General features: G+C 42.8%; 1 protein-coding gene across 1 annotated transcript; it reads left to right on the top strand.

The window, feature by feature from the left end:
* The first annotated feature begins 1204 nt into the window (after window positions 1-1204).
* CD180 (CD180 molecule) lies at window positions 1205-22863 on the top strand. Its single transcript, XM_044916662.1, is given in 4 exon segments — window positions 1205-1294; window positions 16264-16430; window positions 21134-22703; window positions 22705-22863. Coding segments are annotated over 4 exon segments (1986 nt in total).
* Window positions 22864-24286: the final 1423 nt, after the last annotated feature.

The raw sequence follows: 24286 nt of genomic DNA, 5'->3' as shown, positions 1-24286 counted from the left end.
TTGGAGAGGTCATTTAATTTCTTTAAGCATCAGTTTTTACATCTATAAAGAGGAGGTAACAGCACCTCTATGGTAGAACATGCAATAAGGATATAAACACTAACAAAAAACACCCTGCCTGGTGTCTGACATGTAACAGGTGCTCAATAAATAGTAGCTCCTATAATCCTTGATTAGCAGTCATAATACAGTAGTGGGAGCAGCATCTCGAGTCATTCTGAACTCTGCTGCAAAGAACCAGGCTCTGGGAAATGGAATGGGAGAACCAGAATGCCCAGCAGCCCCTCTATGCCAGGAGGCTGGAAAACAATGGCTGAGGTAGCTAAATTCAGCCCAGGGAGGAATGCCTGAACTCTGCCTTTCTTTAATCACTACCCCATCTTGCTCCATGATGAGGGTAATTGCCATCCTGCTTGAAGCTATTTCTGAGAAGAAACAGAGCCAAGGCTGACATCCTTCGCCCGGCACTCCTCGCCGGACTTCCTCGTATATAGCAGTGTCCCCTACCTCCCTGGGTTGGAAGAGAATAAACGGGGGATTCCATTCCACCTCAGCTGCTTTATTTGGCCTGCATCACTAGGTCAAAGAATGTGTTGTCCTCCCATACCAAGAGCAGAGGCAGGAGGAACCAGGCAGCCTGGGCAGCCGTGGAGGGGCCTGTTCCCTCCTACTCCAGTTCGCACCTCCAGCAGGCCCCGCCACAGAACCTGATGGGCCTTCCGTCTGCCCCCACGGCATGCCGTGGCACCTCTCCCCATCGCTCACCTACAACTAGCGAAGCGGCTTTCTTTGTGAGGACAGCTTCCTGCCTCTACAGCCTCTCTGGGGGGAAAGGGACCAGAAGCTGTTGGGAGTTAGCCAAACCCGTGAAGCTGGCCTAAGTCAGTAAGTCTGGGTGACCCACCCCAGAGGGGTGCTCAACTGATACATGCTTGCCAGGAAATGCACTGGGCCATTCTGGGGCTGGGTTCTCAGCTATTTTTGGCAAGGATTGGTGGTATGCAAAAGCAACTTCCCCTTTTTTTTTTTTTTTTTTTTTGGCACAGACCTAGCAAAAACTGAGCAATCAACATTTCTTGTTCCCATGTCACCCTTCTGAGCACCTCTCTGCCTGCCGAATTACTGAGGCCATTGCAGTTGGATTCCATTTCTGCACTCCAGGCACAGGATCAGCCCACCAAGCTGGGGTGGCCTCATTCCAGCGATGGCTCCCGGTACCAGCTGCTTCCTGTTGGCGGTGATGCTTTCTGCAGGTTGTAAAGCCATCACCTCCTCGGAGCGGATGTGCACTGAGGTGAGTCTGAACTATTTGTCCTTACCCAGGTTAAACTGCCTGGAGATTTTGAGATTCAGCATGCAGTCCTATCTGAGCCTTGGCCTCCCAATATCCACTGTCTTTACAAGGGTGACATGGTGTGTAGCAGCTTTTCTTTAGAGTGAATAAGGAGCCCAGGGGATGGGCTCAGCCAGGGGATGATCTGGGAGATTCTTCACTGGAAGAAGTGAGTGTTTTCCTCTTCTGCAAACAATTCCCTGAAAATAATCCTGATTGGGGGTGCCTGGATGGCTCAGTCGTTAAGCGTCTGCCTTCAGCTCGGATCATGATCCCAGGGTCCTGGGATCAAGCCCTGCATCGGGCTCCCAGCTCAGCGGTGAGCCTGCTTCTCCCTCTCCCAATCCCCCTGCTTGTGTTCCCTCTCTCGCTGTGTCTCTCTGTCAAATAAATAAAATCTTTAAAAAAAAAATGATCCTAATTGGGACATAAGATACCAGCAGGGTCTCAGGGCAAAGGACAGCCCTCCAAACGTGCTTTCAGCATGGAGGTGCTCTTTGCCCAACATCCTAGCATAAGGCCACTACCCCACACAGTTTTCTGGTTTCCTGGAGATTAGTGAAGATGGCCTGTGCCAGGTTTTAGAGCATAGAAAGATGACTCTGAATGAGTCTGCCTTTCTCCTTACACTGGACAGCCCTCCATCTGTTTTATTAACCAAGAGGAGTAACACTGGAGAATAGGGCCAGATTGCATCTTCTGTTTTGGCCCATAACAATATTTACCAACTTGTGGGAAGGTCTTGGAGAGGATGGTGAGAGAAAGGAGAAGGGCCTCAGTCTCTTGTAAACGTCTAAAATGTTCCAATGTTCCTCCCACTGAGAAACTTTTCACAATTCTGGAGTCTAGAAGTCTAAGATCAAGGTGTCGGCAGGGTTAGTTTCTTCTGAGACCTCTCTTATGGGCTTGTTCTCCCTGTGTCTCCACATCGTCTTCCCTTTGACGTGTCTGTGTCCCGGTGTATTCTCCTAAGGACACCAGTCATACTGTATTAGGGCCTATCCTAATGATTTCATTTTAACTAGATTACCTCTTTCAAGACCCTCTTTCCAAATAAAGTCACATTCTGGGGTACTCAGGTTAAGACATATGAATTTGGGGGCAACACAAATCAGCAAACAAAAGAAGGGGTCAAGGAAGAGGTTTTTATCAACCCCAGAAGGCTACCTCCCCCTCATTCAGGTTGGAAGGTCAATTACACACAGACATGCAGGGGACATAAGAGGCTCGGAGTGGGGACACCACCTCCTCAGTGATCAGGGAGGTATGCCATTCACTATCTGACAACATCCTCAGGTAGGATAGTACCACAATTAAATTCCAGCTCACTGGGTAGCAAGCTCTTTTAAATGCCCCCCTCTTAAGCCTACCAGTCCAACTCTTAAATCCCTGCATTGCTACAAAGCCCATGCAGCCCTCCAGAGGCCCACAAGGGAGTCCTGGGAGATTCTGGAAAGCCCGTGGAAATACTAGACCATCTCACTTCCTATTGAGGACACTAGGTTCCAGAGTTGCCAATTCCTTTTTGCAGGTGGCCCAGGCTTTGGCAGGGGAGAGGGGAAAGCAGCAGGGTGAGCACCCTAGGCCTTGTGCTGCCTATTCCACAGCCCCCCTGACACTCAGGTGGCAGAAGTGATGCTGAGGGTCCCAGGATCTCCGGGCCTGGCCCTATGCTGCAGCAAGAGCTTTCTCTTTTGGGAAAGTCAGGCGAGGCTGAAACCTTTCAATACAACAACCTCCTTGCAACTCTCCCTCTGAAAGGACCGATTTTCAATGTTTTGGAACCAATGCAATTAACACTGGATCTATACTTTCGTTTACATCCTTTATCGTGTATGAGTTCTTGGTAACAGGATTCGCAGGCTGTTTCCTGAGCGGTCACTCTCTGTGACTCCTGGGACGTTGCTAGGGGATACAAAGATGAATGAGAGTTTGGTCCCAAGGTAAGAAGGGCTGCTGGGAAGTGCAATAAAAGTGGGAAGGATAGGAGAGGAAGCTTTGGGTTGAAGGGTTTGGCCTTTTTTCCAGTGCAGATCACCCCAATTTGCCCAGCCCTCCCCCTCACCTTACTTTCCTCTTTTGTTCTCCCCTCCAGGTTAAGCAGATTTAACCACACACTGTCTATGTGCTCCTGTGGGCCCCATTAGCTCACCAGGCCCTATCCTGAAAACAAGGCTTTTGTTTTGCTTTGTCTGGAGTTTAATAAACCTTTTACTGAAGTAAAACATACATACAGAAGGTTCCCCAATCCTAAGTGTACAGTTCAGTGAGTTTTCACCAAAGGGAACACACGCACGTGACCAGCACACAGATCCAGAAACAGCACATTCTCCGAAGGCCCTTCATGCCTCTTTGCAGTCACTAGCCCCCGGGGGCATCCAGTACTCTAACTCCCAGGACCAAAGAATGATTTTGCCTCTTTGTGAATTTTATATACAGGAGACCACATGGCATGTACTCTTCTGTGTCTGGCTTCTTTTGTTCAGCATTAAATATATGACATTTACCAAAGAGGCTGCGTAGAGCAATCATTTGTTTATTTTATCACGTATTGTATATTTTTTGTGTATTGTGGTAGTCTCTTGTATTAGTGAACCACTATTTATTTATTCATTTTACTGTTAATGGCCATTTGCCTTGTTTTCGATCTCTTGGCTATTATAGATGCTGCTGCTTTGGACATTCATATCTATGTCTCTAGAAAAGAGATGTGCAAACCTTGATTAGGTGGCGATGTATTTGGTCATAGGGTATACATATATTTAATTTCAGTAGATATTGCCAAATGGTTTTCCAAAGGGTTGGTACCCATTTATACTCATTGGCAATGTATATGAGTTCTGATTTCTCTGTATCCTCACTAATAGCCTCACTATTGTTTAAGAATGTTAACCATGCTGATGGATGAGTAGTGGTATTTGCTGGGATTTAATTTTTATTTTCCTGATGATTAAAGTGAGTACATTTTCAACTTCATTGGCCATTTGCTTATCCTTATGTGTGTGTGTGAGAGAGAGAGAGAGAAAGAAAGAGAGAGAGGGAAGTGCTTCTTCTTTTGCCCATTTTCCCTTGGGTTATCAGTCTTTTAAAAACTGATTTGTAAGAGTTCTTTACATATTGTGGACACAAGTCCTCCGTCAGATTGCAAATATCCTCTCCCATTCCATGGCTTGCCTTTCCACTCTCCTAATGATACCTTCTGATGAACAGAAGTTCTTAATTTTAATGTAGATTAATTTGTTATTGTTCCTTTATTTTCAGTGAATTTCTGTCCTGTTTAAGAAATTTTTGCCTACCCCAAGGCCATAAAGATATATCCTATGTTTTCTGAAGGTATACTTTGTATTTATTTCTATTGCTAGGTTTCATATTTACATCTACAACCCACCTCGAATTGTTTGTTTGTTTTGTATATGATGTGAGGTGGGAGTCAAGATGAATTTTTTAGTAAACTTTTTATTTGAAAAATATTTCAAACCCAGACAAGTTCTAAAAATGTAATGAACATCCATAAACACTCCATGTGGACTCTTCCATTGTTATATTCTACATGTTCTGTGTGTGTGTGTGTGTGTATCATAAGTAACAAAATTAGAGTCATGACCAGGTATTTGGAGGCTGACAAATGTGCAAAGTATAACTGGAATAAGTGTTCTGTGATTTGAATTCTAGTAGCACTTTAGATGCACTCTTGAATAATTACTTTGGGGTGTAGACACAACACGTCATTTCAAATGGGCTCATCTTGGCTATCCTGTCCCCTCAAAACTATGGTAGGAGGCAGTCCTTCAGTCCTGGGGAGGGGTGGGGAGTGCTTAGTAGAACTTCTTGTTAGGAGAACTCCAAGTTCACAAGTTCACAGATACAAAGGCTTCTGCAGAGTTGTCAACAATGACATGATGTTGTGATGATTCGGAGAAAGATGATTCTCATCTCGTGACTACTCAACATACATTGTCTCATTAATCCTCAGAGCTGGCCCGCAAACAAGGTTATCCCCCATCTATAGTTGGGGAAAAAGAAGGCTCAGAGAACACAGTTTAGTGGTTGAGAGCTGGGATTTGCCCCCGAGCAGTCTGACTCAAGACAAATAGAAAATGAACTGCATATAATTGGGATGCCCTTTGCCTGAAGGTGTCAGTTTTAAGACTGGGCCCTCCTGGGAATATCTTATGTTGAGGGAGCAATTATTACTCTGGGATTTGACGCAGTCACCCTGCTGTCTCTGGATAGAGGAGTGAAAAATGGAAGGAGGGTCAATGTTTGTCATCCCAAACTCCTCGTGCAGGGGGGGTAGCTAGCCGCTGTGGGTGCCAAATGCAGACGAGATATTCATTGGAGAGGTTGGAATCCGCACGCAGTGAAACTCAAAGGGTTCAAAATTAGAAAATGATTTCAACACTTTCGAGAAAAGAAAATGCAGTGGGATAGCAGGAAGTTAGAGGTACAGTGGAAGGCAGCAAAACAAGATCTTGATTGAAAAAATGCAAATGTATACCTGGGAGGGAAAGGGATCGCAAACACAGAGGTTGCACTTGGAAGCCCTGCTCTGCCGAAAAGGCACAGCTCTGACAGGACGCTAGGGACAGTGGTTGGTGCAGGTCCCAGTGCACAGGGGGTCCTGAGTAAATGCCCCCTGACTGGGAAGGTCGGGGGGGGGAGGCCTGGGACAGCTTCTGTGAATGCCCCACAGCCTTGCACAGCCCTGTAGGGCTGCATGAGTTCATAGCAACAAGGGACCCATCTGCCATGGAACCAGCCAGGCTAGGAGAGATAAGGTCATTTCAGACAGTGACCTGGCACTGAGGGCTAGAGAAGGAGAGCTGGTTTCATAGGAAGTGCTCATGTGGAACTCAGAGGAACCACAGGGGCTGCACAAACAGTGGTGGGTGTCTGCCTGGAAAAGCAATGAGCACGTGTCCCTGGCAGACAGCCCCACCCTGGGCAAAAGGGCAATGGCCACACGGTGTTCCCTTTCTGCAGCCTGTCCCTTCCTTCTCTCTTGCATTGCCATTCTGCGGTCCAGGAATCCTGTGCTCTGCTAATCGCACTCCCACCAAGTTTTGAGATGGATCCTCACAGTAAGCAAGACACAACTTCATTCATGCAGTATTTCTGCCAAAAATGTATAACCTGCATCAAATCATGAGGAAAGATATGACCCCCAAGTGAGGGACATTCTGTAAGATATGAGGCTGTGTTCAGTAAAAAAAATAAAATAAAATAGGAGAAGAAAAGATGGCGGAGGAGTAGGGGACCCTATTTCAACTGGTCCCCGGAATTGAGCTGGATAACTACCAGACCACTCTGAGCACCCACGAAACCAGCCTGAGATGTAAGAAGATCTGGATCTCTACAAACAGAATATCGCAGGCGGTTGGTTTTGAGGTACGAAGCGGAGAGCCGCGATTCTGCGGGCAGATATCACAGGATAATCGGCAGCGGGAGGGTGCCTGGCCGTGGGGATCCTACACCGCCGGTGAGTGACAGCCTCGCACGCTGGGGATGGGCACAGACTCGCAGACCGGTAGTGGAGGGGAAAGGAGTTTAGGGCAGCCCCTGGGGTGGAAAACCAAACCAGTGGGGTCGCGTGCACGTGAACTGCAGCCCCCCGGACAGAAACCCGGAGCAACAGTCGCGTGCACGGGAACTGCAGCCTCCGAGACGGAAACCCGGTGCGCCGGGGTCGCGCTGGTGAACTGCAACCCCCAGGGTGGAAACCCCGAGCGGCGGAGTCGCGCGCACGCGAACTGGGAGCGGCTGGGGGTTTTAGAAGCACAAAGGGCAGAGACGTGCCCTGACCTGGAGGCAGGACTGGGGGCGCCGCGGAGGGGCGCACAACCCAGGCCGCTGCAGTTTATAGCAGCAGGGACAGAAACAGAGACAGTGTGGCCTGGAGAGCTCACTGAAGAACAGACTGAGGTCTCTCTGCTCTGAGGCAGAGGGTGGGAAACGGTCTCTTCTGCTCTGACTCGTGGAAGAGATGCGGAAAGCCGCCAGGGAAAGGCGCCAGAGAACAAAAGCCCCAAAGACTGATTCCCCCTGAGCCCATCCCCCACCACAGGGGCGCAGGGCAACTCCGCCCAAACAGGGTTGCCTGAGTAACAGCGTGGCAGGCCCCTCCCCCAGAAGACAGGCTGGGAAAACAAGAGGCCAGCAACCCTAAGGTCCCAAGAAAACAGGTGCATCTTGCTTGGGTTCTGGTCAATAATTTGGACCCTATACATTCCCTCAAACACCCATCAACAGAATGACTAGGAGGAGGAGCCCCCAAAATAGAAAAGACTCAGAGATTATGACTTATGCTGCAGATTTACAAATGGATGCAAATATAACCAAGATGTTGGAGATGGAATTCAGGCTAGCAATTGTGAAGACAATAGCTAGAATGGAAAAATCAATTAATGGCAACATAGAGTCTCTAAGGGCAGAAATGAAAGCTGAATTGGCAGAACTTAAAAATGCTATCAGTGAGATCCAAGCCAATCTAGATAATCTAACAGCTAGGGTAAGTGAGGCAGAAGAAGGAATAAGCGACCTGGAAGACAATATAATAGATAAAAAGGGAAAAGAGGAGGCCAGGGAAAAACAACTCAGAATCCATGAAAATAGAATCAGAGAAATAAGTGACACCATGAAGTGTTTCAATGTCAGAATAATTAGAATCCCGGAGGGAGTGGAGAGAGAGAGAGGACTAGAAGATGTATTTGAGCAAATCGTAGCTGAGAACTTCCCTAATCTGGGGAATGAAACAAACATTCGCGTCCTAGAGACAGAGAGGAAACTCCCAAGATCAAGGAAAACAGGCCAACACCCCGGCATTTAATAGTAAAACTCGCAAATCTTAGAACCAACGAAACCATCCTAAGGGCAGTTAGGGGGAAGAGATTCCTTATGTACAGAGGGGGGAACATCAGAATAACATCAGACCTATCCACAGAGACCTGGCAAGCCAGAAAGGCCTGGCAAGACATATTCAGGGTACTAAATGAGAAGAACATGCAGCCAAGAATACGTTATCCAGGAAGGCTTTAATTTAGAATGGATGGAGAGATGCAGAACTTCCAAGACCATCAGAAACTGAAAGCATATGTGACCACTAAGCCAGCCCTGCAAGAAATATTAAGGGGGGTTCTATAAAAGGAGAAAGACCCCAAGAGTGATATACAACAGAAATTTACAGGGACAATCTATAAAAACGTCTTCACAGGCAACATGATGACAATTAATTCATATCTTTCAATAATCACTCTCAACGTGAATGGCCTAAATGTTCCCATAAAACGGCACAGGGTTGCAGATTGGATAAAAAGACAGGACCCATCCATATGCTGCCTACAAGAGACTCATTTTGAACCTAAAGATACATCCAGACTGAAAGTGAAGGGATGGAGATCCATCTTTCATGCCAGCGGACCTCAAAAGAAAGCTGGGGTAGCAATTCTTATATCAGACAAATCAGATTTTAAACTAAAGTCTGTAATTAGAGACACAGAAGGACACTATATCATTCTTAAAGGGTCTATCCAACAAGAAGATCTAACAACTGTAAATATCTATGCCCCCAACATGGGAGCAGCCATCTACATAAGCCAACTGTTAACCAAAATAAAGAGTCACATTGATAACAATACATTAATTGTAGGAGACCTCAATACTCCACTCTCAGCAATGGACAGATCATCTAAGCAGAAAATCAACAAGGAAACAAGAGCTTTGAATGATACACTGGACCAGATGGACCTCATAGATATATACAGAACATACCACCCTAAAACAACAGAATACTCATTCTTCTCAAGCACACATGGAACTTTCTCCAGAAAAGACCACATACTGGGTCACAAATCAGGTCTCAACCGATACCAAAAGACTGAGATTATTTCCTGCATATTCTCAGACCACAATGCTTTAAAACTGGAACTCAATCACAAGAAAAAAATTGGCAGAAATTCAAACACTTGGAAGCTAAAGACCACTCTGCTCAAGAATGTTTGGGTCAACCAGGAAATCAAAGAAGAACTTAAACAATTCAATGAAATCAATGAGAACGAAAACACATAGGTCCAAAACCTATGAGATACTGCAAAGGCGGTCTTAAGGAGGAAATACATAGCCATCCAAGCCTCACTCAAAAAAATAGAAAAATCCAGAATTCACCAACTAACTCTACACCTTAAAGAACTAGAAAAAAAGCAACAAACGATGCCTAAGACACACATTAGAAGAGAAATAATAAAAATTAGAGCAGAGATCAATGAATTAGAAACCAGAAACACAGTAGATCAGATCAGCGAAACTAGAAATTGGTTCTTTGAAGAATTAATAAGATCGATAAGCCACCGGCCAGACTTATCCAAAAGAAAAGAGAAAGGACCCAAATTAATAAAATTATGAATGAAAGGGGAGAGATCACGACTAACACCAAGGAAATAGAAACAATTATTAGAAATTATCAACAACTATATGCCAATAAACTGAGCAATCTGGATGAAATGGAGGCCTTCCTGGAAACCTGTAAGCTGCCAAGACTGAAACAGGAAGAAACTGACAACCTGAATAGGCCAATAACCAGTAGCGAGTTTGAAGCAGTGATCCAAAACCTCCCAAAAAACAAGAGTCCAGGGCCTGATGGATTCCCTGGGGAATTCTACCAAACATTCAAAGAAGAAATAATACCTATTCTACTGAAGCTGTTTCAAAAAATAGAAACAGAAGGAAAACTTCCAAACTCATTCTATGAGGCCAGCATTACCTTAATCCCCAAACCAGGCAAAGACCCCATCAAAAAGGAGAATTTCAGACCGATATATCCCTGATGAATATGGACTCCAAAATCCTCAACAAAATCCTAGCTAATAGGATCCAACAATACATTATAAGGGTCATCCACCACAACCAAGTGGGATTTATCCCCAGGATGCAAGGATGGTTCAACATTCGCAAATCAATCAATGTGATAGAACACATTAATAAGAGGAGAGAGAAGAACCATATGGTCCTCTCAATTGATGCAGAAAAAGCATTTGACAAAATACAACATCCTGTCCTGATTAAAACTCTTCAGAGTATAGGGATAGAGGGAACATTCCTCAAGTTCATAAAATCCATCTATGAAAAACCCAGAGCGAATATCATCCTCAATGGGGAAAAGCTGAGAGCCTTTCCCTTAAGATCAGGAACACGTCAAGGATGCCCACTCTCACCGCTATTGTTCAACATAGTACGAGAAGTCCTAGCAACAGCAATCAGACAACAAAAAGAAATAAAAGGTATTCAAATTGGCAAAGAAGAAGTCAAACCCTCTCTTTTCGCAGACGACATGATACTTTATGTGGAAAACCCAAAAGACTCCACCCCCGAATTACTAGAACCCTTACAGCAATTCAGCAATGTGGCAGGATACAAAATCAATGCACAGAAATCAGCTGTTTTCTTATACACTAACAATGCAACTGTAGAAAGAGAAATTAGAGAAATGATTCCATTTACAATAGCACCAAAAACTGTAAGATACCTCGGAATAAACCTAACCAAGAGGTAAAAGATCTATACTCTAGGAACTACAAAACACTCATGAAAGAAATTGAAGAAGACACAAAAAGATGGAAAAATATTCCATGCTCATGGATCAGAAGAATAAACATTGTTAAAATGTCTATGCTACCCAGAGCAATCTATACCTTCAATGCCATCCCGATCAAAATTCCAATGACATTTTTCAAAGTGCTGGAACAAAGAATCCTAAAATTTGTATGGAATCGGAAAAGACCCCGAATCGCCAAGGAGATGTTGAAAAAGAAAAACAAAGCTGGGGGCATCACATTGCCCGATTTCAAGCTATATTACAAAGCTGTGATCGCCAAGACAGCATGGTACTGGCACAAAAACAGACATATAGACCAATGGAACAGAATAGAGAACCCAGATATGGACCCTCAACTCTATGGTCAAATAATCTTTGACAAAGCAGGAAAAAACATGCAATGGAAAAAAGACACTCTCTTCAATAAACAGTGCTGGGAAAATTGGATAGCCACATGCAGAAGAATGAAACTCGACCATTCTCTAACACCATTCACAAAGATAAACTCAAAGTGGATGAAAGACCTCAATGTGAGACCGGAATCCATCAAAATCCTAGAGGAGAACATAGGCAGTAACCTCTATGACATCGCCCACAGCAACTGCTTTCAAGATACATCTCCAAAAGCTAGTGAAACAAAAGCAAAAATGAACTTTTGGGATTTCATCAATATAAAAAGCTTCTGCACAGCAAAGGAAACAGTCAACAAAACAAAGAGGCAACCCAAGAATGGGAGAAGATATTTGCAAATGACGTTACAGATAAAGGGCTGGTATCCAAGATCTATAAAGAACTTCTCAAACTCAACACCCAAAAAACAAATAATCAAGTCAAAAAGTGGGCAGAAGATATGAAAAGACACTTCTCTGAAGAAGACATACAAATGGCTAACAGACACATGAAAAAATGTTCATCATCATTAGCCATCAGGGAAATCCAAATCAAAACCACACTGAGATAACACCTTACACCAGTTAGAATGGCAAAAATGGACAGGGAAAGAAACAACAAATGTTGGAGAGGTTGTGGAGAAAGGGGAACCCTCTTACACTGTTGGTGGGAATGCAAGTTGGTACAGCCACTTTGGAAAACAGTGTGGAGGTTCCTCAAAAATTTAAAAATAGAGCTACCCTATGACCCAGCAATTGCACTCCTGGGTATTTACCCCAAAGACACAGATGTAGTGAAAAGAAGGGCCATATGCACCCCAATGTTCATAGCAGCAATGTCCGTAATAGCCAAACTGTGGAAAGAGCCGAGATGCCCTTCAACAGATGAATGGATAAAGAAGATGTGGTCCATATATACAATGGAATATTACTCAGCCATCAGAAAGGATGGGTGTCCTTTTCTGGAGGACCCAACTTTTATATCAACATGGATGGGACTGGAGGAGATTATGCTATGTGAAATAAGTCAAGCAGAGAAAGTCAATTATCATATGGTTTCACTTATTTGTGGAACATAAGGAATAGCATGGAGGACATTAGGAGAAGGAAGGGAAAAATGAAGGGGGGGAAATCAGAGGGAGAGATGAACCACGAGAGACTATGGACTGAGAAACAAACAGGGTTTTAGAGGGGGGGGGGATGGGTTAGCCCGGTGATGGGTATTAAGGAGGGCACGTACTGCATGGAGCACTGGGTGTTATATGAAAACAATGGATCGTGGATCACCACATCAAAAACTAATGATGTATTGTATGGTGACTAACACAACATAATAAAATTTAAAAAATAAATAAAATAAAATAAAAAATATACATCTATCTCAATGCCATGAGAGTCAACAAAAGGCTAAGGAATTGGCACAGACCAAAGGTGCCTAAAGAGCCATGAAAACTAAATGCAATATGTGAATTTGGATTAGAAAAACAAAATCACTATAAAGGACAATATTAGGACAATTGACAAAATGTGAATATGAACTGTATGTTGGGCAATAATATCGTATCAATGTTCAATATTCTGAATTTGGTAACAGCACTGTGGTTACAGAAGAGACATCCTTGTTCTCAGGAAATTTAGGGGTAAAGGGACACGATGTCTGCAATTTACTATCAATAAAAAAGAGAATGAGAATAGCCTCTGTGTGTGTGTGTGTGTGTGTACTTCCTGCCTTAAAAAATACAATAACTGGGGCACCTGACTGGCTCCGTTGGTAGAGCATGAGACTCTTGATCTCGGGGTTGTGAGTTTGAGCCCCACACGGGGTATAGAGATTACTTAAAAATAAAGTCTTTAAAAAAAACACACACACAATAGACTGCAAACAATTTAATACTGCTTGAGTGATTCCAGAGCACGGGGAACTTTGTGTCACCATCCATAATAGTAACTGTGATTGTACAGAAGTGTGAATATGAAAGTCAAAGGGGAGGGGCTCTGTGTGTGTGTGTGTGTGTGTGTAGCTTAGGACATTCTCCTAAATGTGCTTGATTTTTAAATTCTCTTCTAAGCTGCAATTCTTGTCATTTGCCTCTTTCTCCCAGGAATCAAGGGCAGAGAGTTCATTGCAGTTTATACCTAACTAGAGATTAATGTATGACACAAGGTCATGGTGGATTTCTCAGTACTCTGTGGTAGTGTTATCCACTGGTTCTCAGTTTTTCACTGGGTTGAAACTGAGCTTTTTCATTTATCTGCCTTTGAATTTGCTAGAAGCTGCCTCAGGCCACTGGCTCAGTAGAGCTCCTGCTGGATCCTCAACTTTCTGAATTCCATTAATGCAGTAAAGTGCTTAGTAAAGCACAGAAGAGGACTAATTTAGGTGTCATGGGCACTTATATATTCAGGAGGAGGGAATCACCAGCATGGTGCCTTTTGCTGAAGGAACAGAAAAGAGCAAGAAACTCAAGGGAAGGTCCCTTTCTCCAAGTGTATGTGACATCAGTTATGCCAGTGGAGACCAGAAAAGAGCAATGACTTCTCAAAGCTACTCCAAACCGTAGCAGCTACTGGGGCAGCTGCTGGGCCTAGCAACATGTATTTTCCCCACCAGTCGGCTAAATCTAAGTTTAAATGCAAAGTGTGCATTTCAAGGACATTAGGTGGATCTGTGGCAGTGCCTAGAGGCGTCTGGGTCTCTAAAATGGGTCTGAAGAATGAATTGCAAGGAAATAAAAACAACAGCATTTTCATTAGTGACATTCATAATATTTTCACAACATAGAAGAAAACTGGTGATTTCCTATAGATGAGCATGCTCCATGTCCCTACAAAAATGAGCACCACTATGCAGAAGTGAGAATCGAGCGGAAAGCAATTAAAACGGTGACATGTCTACAATACCAGGCTTCACAGTGAAGGACAATGTGCTCAGTCTTCTGTTCCAGCTAAGCGGGACTGTTCGCAACTCAGTTTGAGGACAGCTGTGAGCTAGAGTCTGCTGGGGCAGGTCTTGCCCAGACCAGGACAGTCTCAGTGGGGCCTACTGTGTGGTGAGGGCAAAGGCAGGTCTGAAAGGGTGGATGAAATCACGTGCAGTCTGACATGATGTGGGAGATGGCCCCCAGGGGCACCTTCTTGCAAATCATTTCTTTCTTTCCCAGGAGCCTCCTCTTGCAATATATACCCCATCAGACCTTCATCCTACCCCACACCCCTTCATCCTAAGGCATCATCCAGATAAATTATGACCAACCCCTTCCCATTTTTACCTAGCTGGTCCAAGATTTGTGAGGCAGGGCATCTAACGAGCAGTGATTAGCAGATTTCTAAATACTTGACTCCCGTGGGGCACAGGATGAGGCAGTCCTCTGAGCTTACATGCATGGCTGTGCCCCAATGCTAGGGTCTGGTATCAGCAGCCTGTGGTTCCAGAGATCCAAAACGGAGTCATGCTTCAAAGTTGCAAGGCCTCACGATCTACGGTCTGTGCCACACTGCTAGTTTGTTTAAACGTTGTATTAAGAAAAAAAATGTTTTTTGATGTAGTGTTCAATGATTCATTAGTTACGTCGTATAACACCCAGTGCTCATCACATCACGTGCCCTCCTTCAATATTAAGAAAATTTCTAAGCAGATACAGAAGTAGTTAGTTACAAGGAACCTCCGTGAATATGTATCTACATTCAACAATCAGCAATATTTTGCCTGATTTCACCTAACCACTCCTCCCCTCCTTTTTGCCCTATTTTAAAGGAAATCCTCAACATCAAGTCATTTTATCCAGAAATACTTCAAAAGGCTTCTCAAAAGAATAAGAATGTTGCTCTTATAATTAACAAAATTCACAATTCCTTAACATCTTCTAATATCCTGTCCTCAAAGTTTCTTGGTAGTCCATAAAATGTCTTTTCCTAATGCTTTATTTGAATCAGAATCAAAACAAGAGGGTTATTGTATTATTATTTGGTTTTATCTCTTAAAGAACTTTTATCTCTTTGTCACTTTTGACAGGAGCAATCTCCTCTTGTCCCGTGCCCCTCTCTCTCTACTTCCCTAACACCATTCACAAGGCCATAGAACAAAGGCGGTAATTCTATAGAATGTCCCACCTTCTGCATTTGGCTCACTGCTACCTTGTGGTGCTGTTTAACTTAAATCCGTCACATCATCTGTAGACTATAAGTAAAGTCTTGGATGCAAATTTAATTATGGGGGGAGAGCGGGATTGGGAGAGGGACGAATACCTCATAAGCAGTACTGTGTACTTAATATTGTCTCACATTAGAAAGTGTGTAATGTAGGATTGTCTTGTTTTAGTGATGCTAATGCAGAGCTGTTTGTTTTCAGACTGAAATAAAACATTTCCAGGCATCCAAAATCAAAACTATGAAACAAAGTATGATCGGAGAAGTCTTCTTTCCTTCCCTGCTCCTCCATCTGGTTCCTTTCTTCCTCTTCAAGGCAATGAGTTTTGGGCTTTTTTCCATGGTTTCTTTTTGCAAATATAAGAAAGGCACAAACCTCTTTTACAGAAAAGGTAGCATAAAATATGCAACATACTATATACCATATACCATGTACTACATACCATACGTGTACATTCTGTACCTGGCTTTTTACACCTTACAATATACCTGGATATCACTCCATATCAGCACGTGGAGATCTTACTCATTCTGTTTTCATTTGCAGATGGTTCCATCTTGTGAATGTACTGTATTTCATTCAACAAGTCCTATATGGATGAATAATCTGGTTATTGCCCATCTTTCGGTATTACAAAAATTACTAAAGTAAATAATCTTCTGCATGAGTCACTTTGTGCCTTTGCAGGTATATATTTGGTAAAGATTGATGGAAATGGGATTGCTGCTCAAAGGATAAAATGTATGTAATTTTGCTAGTCAATCAAATTACCAACTCTGACATGAATTTACATTGTTTCTCTCATCAGAAAGAAGCCAACAACACATATAACTGTGAAAATTTAGGTCTCACAGAAGTTCCCAACATGCTACCAAATACAACAGAATTTTTGGAATTTGGTTTTAATTTCTTGCCTACACTTGAAAATACAACTTTCAGCAGACTCATAGATCTTATCTTCTTGGACTTAACCAGGTATGTATCTGAGTTCCTTGTCTGTAGTTGATGTTTTACTTATGTAATAACACAGCTTGCATTCAAATTGTTTCCAGGACCTCCTTTTGGGATCACAGGGACACTCTGTCTATCCTGAATGTTTACTCTTTCCCATGAAATGTTTTTATGCAGGTGAAATGTAATATTTAAAAAACCCAGTCAGTGGAGAGAAAAGTGGATTATTTTCAAACTAGATTGCATCAGCAATGTTAAGAAGTTCTAAGGAATACTGATTTAAAAAAAAAACTGAAAACAAATCTTGTATTAAATCAGATGCCATAGTTTATTCTTGGGTGATGACATTTTAAGAAAAATTTACAGGAGAAACACATAAGCTACTAACTTTTTCCTCCTCTAAATTGAGAAAAGAGTTCTGTTATTTAATTTTAGAAGCTGAATCAGGATTCCAAATGCTGAACCAGTGTTTGTGAACCAATGGACAGAAGTATCACAAGAAAATAAGGGAAGAAAACAGAAAGGAAATACAGCCTCCGTGTGTGTGTGTGTATGTGTGTGTGTGTGTATGTGTGTGTGTAAGACGGGAAAGGGCTTTGCATGTGGATGGGGTCTGTGTCCCTTGCACCAGCTCTATTTCTTTGGTGGTTCAACTTGAGCTTCTGCAGAGTGGCAGAGCATTCACATCCCTAAAACTATTTCAACTTTATAACCACCCCTGGGAGGTAGGCATGCTGAATATCACCGTCCAACTCATGTTCAATGAGGAAATGGAGGCTCAAGGAGATTTTGTAAGTTTGCTTAGGGTCACAGAGTAAGGGAACTGGGACTCTGCTCTCCTGACTCCCAGTCCAGAGGCCCCCAGAGGACCCCAGGCCACCTCCACAGCCAATATTCCACGGGCTGCCTGCCCACACTTCACTAAGACAAAGCCTTGCCCTTTCAGACAGAGACAGAGATCAGTCTACTACCTACCCATTGTGCCCTCGAGACATTTACTTTCTCTCTACTTTACCATTTCTCATTTTTAGATGGAATGGGTTTGACCACATTTCTAAGGACTGCCTGGGGCCAGGAGAGCTTTTCCAGCTAGAGGACCCTAGGTTTCCTCTTCTGTTATTTTCAAACAGTGATACAAATATGACCTCGTACTTTCTAAACTCCCTCTCCTTAGCTCCCCCAGCCCCTGCCTCTTACCTGGCCACCAGTCAGACACTATTTTTTTTTTTTTATTCTTATGTTAATCCCCATACATTACATCATTAGTTTTAGATGAAGTGTTCCATGATTCATTGTTTGTGCATAACACCCAGTGCTCCATGCAGAATGTGCCCTCCTCAATACCCACCACCAGGCTAACCCATCCTCCCACCCCCCTCCCCTCTAGAACCCTGTTTGTTTTTCAGAGTCCATCGTCTCTCGTGGTTCGTCTACCCCTCCGATTTCCCCCGCTTCATTCTTCCCCTCCCGCTACCTTCTTCTTCTTCTTCTTTTTTTTTTTTTTTTCTTAACATATATTGCGTTATTTGTTTCAGAGGTACAGATCTGAGATTCAACAGTCTTGCACAATTCACAGCGCTTACCAGAGCACATACCCTCCCCAGTGTCTATCACCCAGTCACCCCATCCCTCCCACCCCATCCCCCACTCCAGCAACCCTCAGTTTGTTTCCTGAGATTAAGAATTCCTCATATCAGTGAGATCATATGATACTTGTCTTTCTCTGATTGACTTATTTCACTCAACATAATACCCTCCAGTTCCATCCACGCAGTCAGACACTATTTTTATTACTTTAAACAGCCACTGTTTCTTTAGCTTTACCAACATGTTTTCTGTTTTCTTTGCTCATTCTTCATCTTGCTTTTCAGACTTTCTCTTGGAACAATTTTCCTTTTTTTCTGAAGTATCGATATCTAACAATTTCTTTCGTGAAAGTCTGTTAGCAGTAAACTCCCTTGGTTTTTGTTTTGTTTTTCCAAAAATGTATTTCCTGCATGATTCCGAGTTGGTAGTTGTTTTTCTCAGCCCATTGATGCTGCCGTTCCATTCTTCCCTTGTCATTGTTAGATAGTCACCTGTCTGTGTAATCACTGTGCACACACAGGTAATCTTTCCTCTCTGGGTGTTTCCAGTAGTTTCTCTTTGTCTTGGGCACTCTGTAATATCACAGTGCTGCACTGTGTACATCGTTGGGCTCCTCGAATCTGCAAACAGTGACTTTCATCAATTCTAAAATATTCTAGCCATTATTTGTTTGAAATTTGGTTTGCTCCCATTCACTCTTTCATCTCCTCTCGTTCTCTGATTCATATTGCAGCTTCTCATCCATTCTCCATATATGTCAATATGCCCTTTTTGTTTTCTACCTCTTTGGTGGTTTGGACTATATTCTAAGTAATATTTTCACATCTACTTTTAATCCATTAGTATCCTTTTCAGCTGTGTCTAATCTCTTGTATAAACTGTCCTTGGTTTTTCAATTTCATTAACTTCCTATTTCAGTAAATTTCAGTGACTTCATTTTATAAATATATCACATCAGTTTTAATAAATTTTTCCTTCATCATATTATTGGTTCACACTGCTTCCTTTAAACATATCAAACACACGTTTGATAGAAATATATTTATTATATATTCTGATAATATATATCAGGTATCTCACGTGTTCTTTATAAATCATATACATATTATCAGATATACCTCATAATTCTAGTATCTGTTTGTTTTAACCTGATTCTGTAGAACATTTTTTAAAGGGATTTATATATTTGCTTAAGAGAGAAAGCATGAGCAGGAGGGGCAGAGGGAGAGGGAGAGAGAACCTCAAGGAGACTCACGCTGAGCACAGAGGCCAACACAGGACTCCAGGCCATGAACCTGAGATCACAACCTGGGCTGAAACCAAGAGTTTGACGCTTCAGTACCTTCACCACGCAGGCCCCCCTGTAGAACACTTTTTAAACTGACTTTGACTAATTAATTCCCTTATGTGTTCAGCGAAATGTTACTTTGAGCTCATTTATCATTTGAAACTTGATGTAGATCTTTGTTTAAAATACTTTCCTGGAATTAGACAATGGTATTATGGCTATAGAAAATAAGCCTATATTTTTTTGGAGATGCATAATGAAATATGTACAGGATATCTAGGATCCAATTTAAAATAATTCAGGAGGGAGAGGTAGGAACAGAAGAAGCAAAGAAGTATATATGACAAAATCTCGAGAACTATTGCAACTGTGTGATAGATAAATGAATGTCTATTGTACTATGATCTTTACTTTTATGTAAATTTGAAGGTTTTCCATATTAAAAATTAATTAAGTAGGTACATTACTCCCGAAGAAATTTTTGTTTACTTCTGCCAATTACCTGAAGTCACTATCATTCCGGAGCCACTTGAAACTCAGTTTTCTCCAGAGGCTTCTTTTGGGTGGTCCACAGAGGGAACGTCAACTCAGGCCATGGTCCTTATGAATAGAAGCTTATGGTTAGAGACTCTCAGAGGAGGCCTCTCTCATTATTGTTGTTGTTCCATCCAGAGCTCTGGCCAAGAAAAACACATACCCTCAAGGTCATCCTGTATGACCTTTTTTTTAAAGGTCACCCACTGAAAGGTTCCCTTTTGAGGGTCTTGGCGGTTTGCAGGTTTTTGATGGGACTTCCCACCCTGCTTGGACCCCAACCTTTGTCTCCTGCCATGGTGCATGTCATGGCTTATTACAACTCGGGCTCTAGGCCACCAAGGACTGGCACATATTGGCAGATATGACAAAGCTAGCTCTAGGGCTCACTTGCTCCTAGGGATTCCAACTTCTTTTTCTTTTCTTTTTTTTTTTTTTTTAAAGATTTTATTTATTTATTTGAGAGAGAGAATGAGACAGAGAGCATGAGAGAGGGGAGGGTCAGAGGGAGAAGCAGACTCCCCGCCGAGCAGGGAGCCCGATGCGGGACTCGATCCAGGGACTCCAGGATCATGACCTGAGCCGAAGGCAGTCGCTTAACCGACTGAGCCACCCAGGCGCCCCCCAACTTCTTTTTCTAAGGGAATTAGAATTCTAAGGAATTCCCTTATTGATCTCCAGGGGAGTTCTGTGTGTGCGTGCGTGCATGTGTGTGTGTGTATGTGCACATACATGCTCGCACCTATGTGTGATGCATAATCCAGTATTTTCAGATTCAATACCAGGATGAAAACTCTAGTGTTCCATATTTCTATGGAGCATTTTCATATGTATCATTTGACTAACAGCTGTTCTACAAAGTACTCATCATTTCTATACTTTATAGATACAACAAAAGAGGTTGAGATAAGTTGTGATTTGCCCAGAATGACAGAGATACATATATTATATATCATATGTTATATATTATACATTATATATAACATGCTGTAAATTACTTAAAATAGTAAATAGTTGGATTTTGCCTACAATCAAACCGCTAACTGTTCCCTAGATTCTAAACACAAACCTCAGAGAGTTCAATCCAAAGGGGCAAGATATCTGGAAAAAATTCTAAATCAGAATTTTCAGAATTGAGGCTAGCCATTAATTCAACAGATCATCTGTTGGTACTGAAGAAAGTTTTTTATGTTTTATTTCAAGTAACAATGTATACTGTTTTTACTAAACACAAAAGATGGCTTTGTTAATATCAGGTCACTGTGATAGTTTTTCTTTTTTCCAATTAATTATTGTTAAATGTTATTACCTTTTCAAGGTGCCAGATCAACTGGGTACATGAAGACACTTTTCAAAACCAGCATCAACTGAACACAATTGTGTTGACTGGAAATCCCCTGATATTCATGGCAGAAACATCTCTTAATGGCCCCAAGTCGCTGAAGCATCTTTTCTTAATCCAAACAGGAATAGCCAATCTTGAGTTTATCCCAATGCACAACCTGGAAAACTTGGAAAGCTTGCATCTAGGAAGCAACCATATTTCCTCCATTAAGTTCCCAGAAAACTTCCCAACCCAGAATCTGAAAGTTCTGGATTTTCAGAATAATGCTATACACTACCTCTCTAGTGAAGACATGCGTGTTCTGGAGCAGGCCACCAACCTAAGCCTTAATTTCAATGGCAATGACATTAAAGGCATCGAGCCTGGAGCTTTCCATTCAAACATCTTCCAAAGTTTGAAATTTGGAGGGACTCTTAACTTGTCTGTTGTATTAAAAGGTCTACAGAACTCTACTACTCAGTCTCTCTGGCTGGGGTCATATGACGACACTGATGACCAAGACCTTACGTCAGCCATGTTTGATGGACTTTGTGAAATATCTGTTGAAAGCATCAATCTACAGAAGCACTATATCTCTGATATCTCATCTGCCACATTTCGGTGCTTCACTCAACTCCAGGAATTGGATCTGACGGCAAATCACTTAAATGAGTTACCCTCTGGGATTGAGGGGATGAAGGCTCTCAAGAAATTAGTTCTCAATGTAAATCATTTTGACCAATTGTGTCAAATCAATGCTGCCAGTTTTCCATCCCTTACAGACCTCTCTGTCAAAGGCAACATAAGGAAACTTGACCTCGGTGCTGGGTGTTTGGAAAAACTAGAAAATCTTCAGAAACTTGATTTAAGCCACAGTGATATAGAGGCTTCTGACTGCTGCAATCTTCAGCTCAAAAACCTGGCCCTCTTACAATACCTAAACCTGAGCTACAATGAGCCTCTTGGTCTCCAGAGTCAGGCGTTCAAAGAATGTCCTCGGCTAGAAGGTCTAGATTTGGCATTTACCCACTTGTACATTAAGGGTCCACAAAGTCCTTTCCAAAACCTGTATCACCTACAGGTTCTGAATCTTTCTCACTGTCTCCTGGATACTAGCAATCAGCACCTTCTAACAGGCCTGGTGGGTCTCCGCCATCTAAATTTACAGGGGAATCACTTTCAAGATAGGAGTATCTCAAAGACCAACCTACTTCAGACCTTGAGCAGCTTGGAGATTCTTATTTTATCCTCCTGTGACCTCCTCTCCATAGACAAGCAAGCATTCCAGAGCCTTAGGAAATTGAGTCATGTTGACTTAAGCTACAACAGCCTGACGGGCAATAGCATTGATGCTCTTAGTCATCTTCAGGGAATCTACCTCAATATGGCCGCCAATGACATCCACATCGTCCCATCTCATCTCCTCCCCACCTTGTCCCAGCAGAGCACCATTAATTTAAGTCACAATCCCCTGGACTGCACTTGTTCGAATATTCATTTTATAACATGGTACAAAGAAAACCTGCAGAAATTTGAGGGCTCAGAGGACACCAAGTGTGCGACCCCCCCCATCTTTAAGAGGAGTTAAGCTGTCTGATGTCAAACTGTCTTGTGGGATTACAGCCATGGGCATTTTCTTTCTTGTAGTATTTTTATTCTTGGTTGCCAGTCTGCTCATTTTTTTAGTTAAATTCCTTCTGAGGTGGAAATACCAACACATTTAATGCTGAAGGTTTCTAGAGATGGCCAGTCAATGTGTTCAGTGAAAACGCCCTAAGTAAAGGAACTGTTGTCTGTTCCTTTTTGGTCTGTCAGACTTTTCGGACTGGTTCCTGCAGCTGGGCAGGGATTCGCTGTGCTTTTCGGAGTCCGAGAGCTAATGAACCTTCCTGGAACTTAAACTGACTAGGGCTGGGGGGGCCCAACCACAGCTGTGAGAGATCCAGAGCCATTCCTTCACATGGAAGGTGGTTGGAGGACCCGTGGCAGGGAAAGGCCAGGAGAAGAATGCACTAGGAGGCCATCTCCCTTCCACTCGTGGGCACCCCTCGAAGCAGCTCCTACCCTGACCCTAAAAGATAATCAACTCTTCCAACTAAGCAGCACTGACAGCCCCAGCCCAAACTCTGTCTCCCACAGCTTGGACATCATGCTTGGCTCTGAGTCCTCAGTAAGGCAGTCATTTGAAAAACGTGTTGAGGATAAAGTCTCAAAGCTTATTTTAAATGAAAAAGGGGATACACGGTGAATTTAAAAGAAGAGGCCGAGAAATGAATCTTGACATCAAATTGACTTCACTAATCTCCTTAATCCTTAGGTTTCTAAGGCCTCTACAAAGCCGCTAGGGTGCAAATAGCTACCAAAAAAAAAAAAAAAAAAGCACCCCCACCAGCCCCCCATCCCCAAGGTCTAGGAGTTTAGCTACATTGGCCACCCTCTCTTCAGAACCGTGGAAGCAGCTTCTACCTATCTGGGGTGTTTGCTCTTACATTACAAATCCTACCTTACACATGGGCTGTGGTCCAAATGCTCTTCTCATTTGGATGTCTGGTCCTTAGAAGCCTCTCTCCCACAGAAACTATGAAATAAATGGTGGTTTGTGTCCCAGGCCAGCTCTCAAAAGTCTGTTCCCTGGGACAGCAATTGAGACAGCACATTTACGTTGAAAACCAGTGGAAGAAAACATTGCTGTACGCTAGCTGTCCAGAACACAATAAGCTGGCTTACTGAGTTTCTGGTGGGGCTGGGGGTGTCAGCAATGGTTATACCAGTGGAAAAGAGAGGACAAGACCATTGAATGTACAGAGACAGAAAGGCCAGGGAAGGGGGAAAGTGTTATGACTTAGGCCTTACAAGGCACAAAGTGTCATTCTCACGTAGGGCTTGATCTTCTGCAGTCTCAGTGGCAGATAAGATTGGAACCTCTGGTCCTCAGGTGTTGCATATATATGGCCTTAAGTTCTATTATGAATTTTAGGCTAGAGGTGGTAACTTAGAGTTATGAAAATCTGATAGGCTATCAAAATAAAATTAACTTTCATATCCAATCGGAATTTGTTAGCCCTTCAGATGAGGGCATAAGAATGGGACATATTAACAGAGTGGAAACGTGGGGAGCAAGCTCTCTTTACCTCTGTATCCCCAAGA

Source organism: Neomonachus schauinslandi, chromosome 7 (assembly GCF_002201575.2).
Source record: "Neomonachus schauinslandi chromosome 7, ASM220157v2, whole genome shotgun sequence".
In the NCBI taxonomy this organism is placed as follows: domain Eukaryota; kingdom Metazoa; phylum Chordata; class Mammalia; order Carnivora; family Phocidae; genus Neomonachus; species Neomonachus schauinslandi.
The sequence above is the reverse complement of the archived record's forward strand: the minus strand, read 5'-3'. Positions and strand labels throughout refer to the sequence as shown.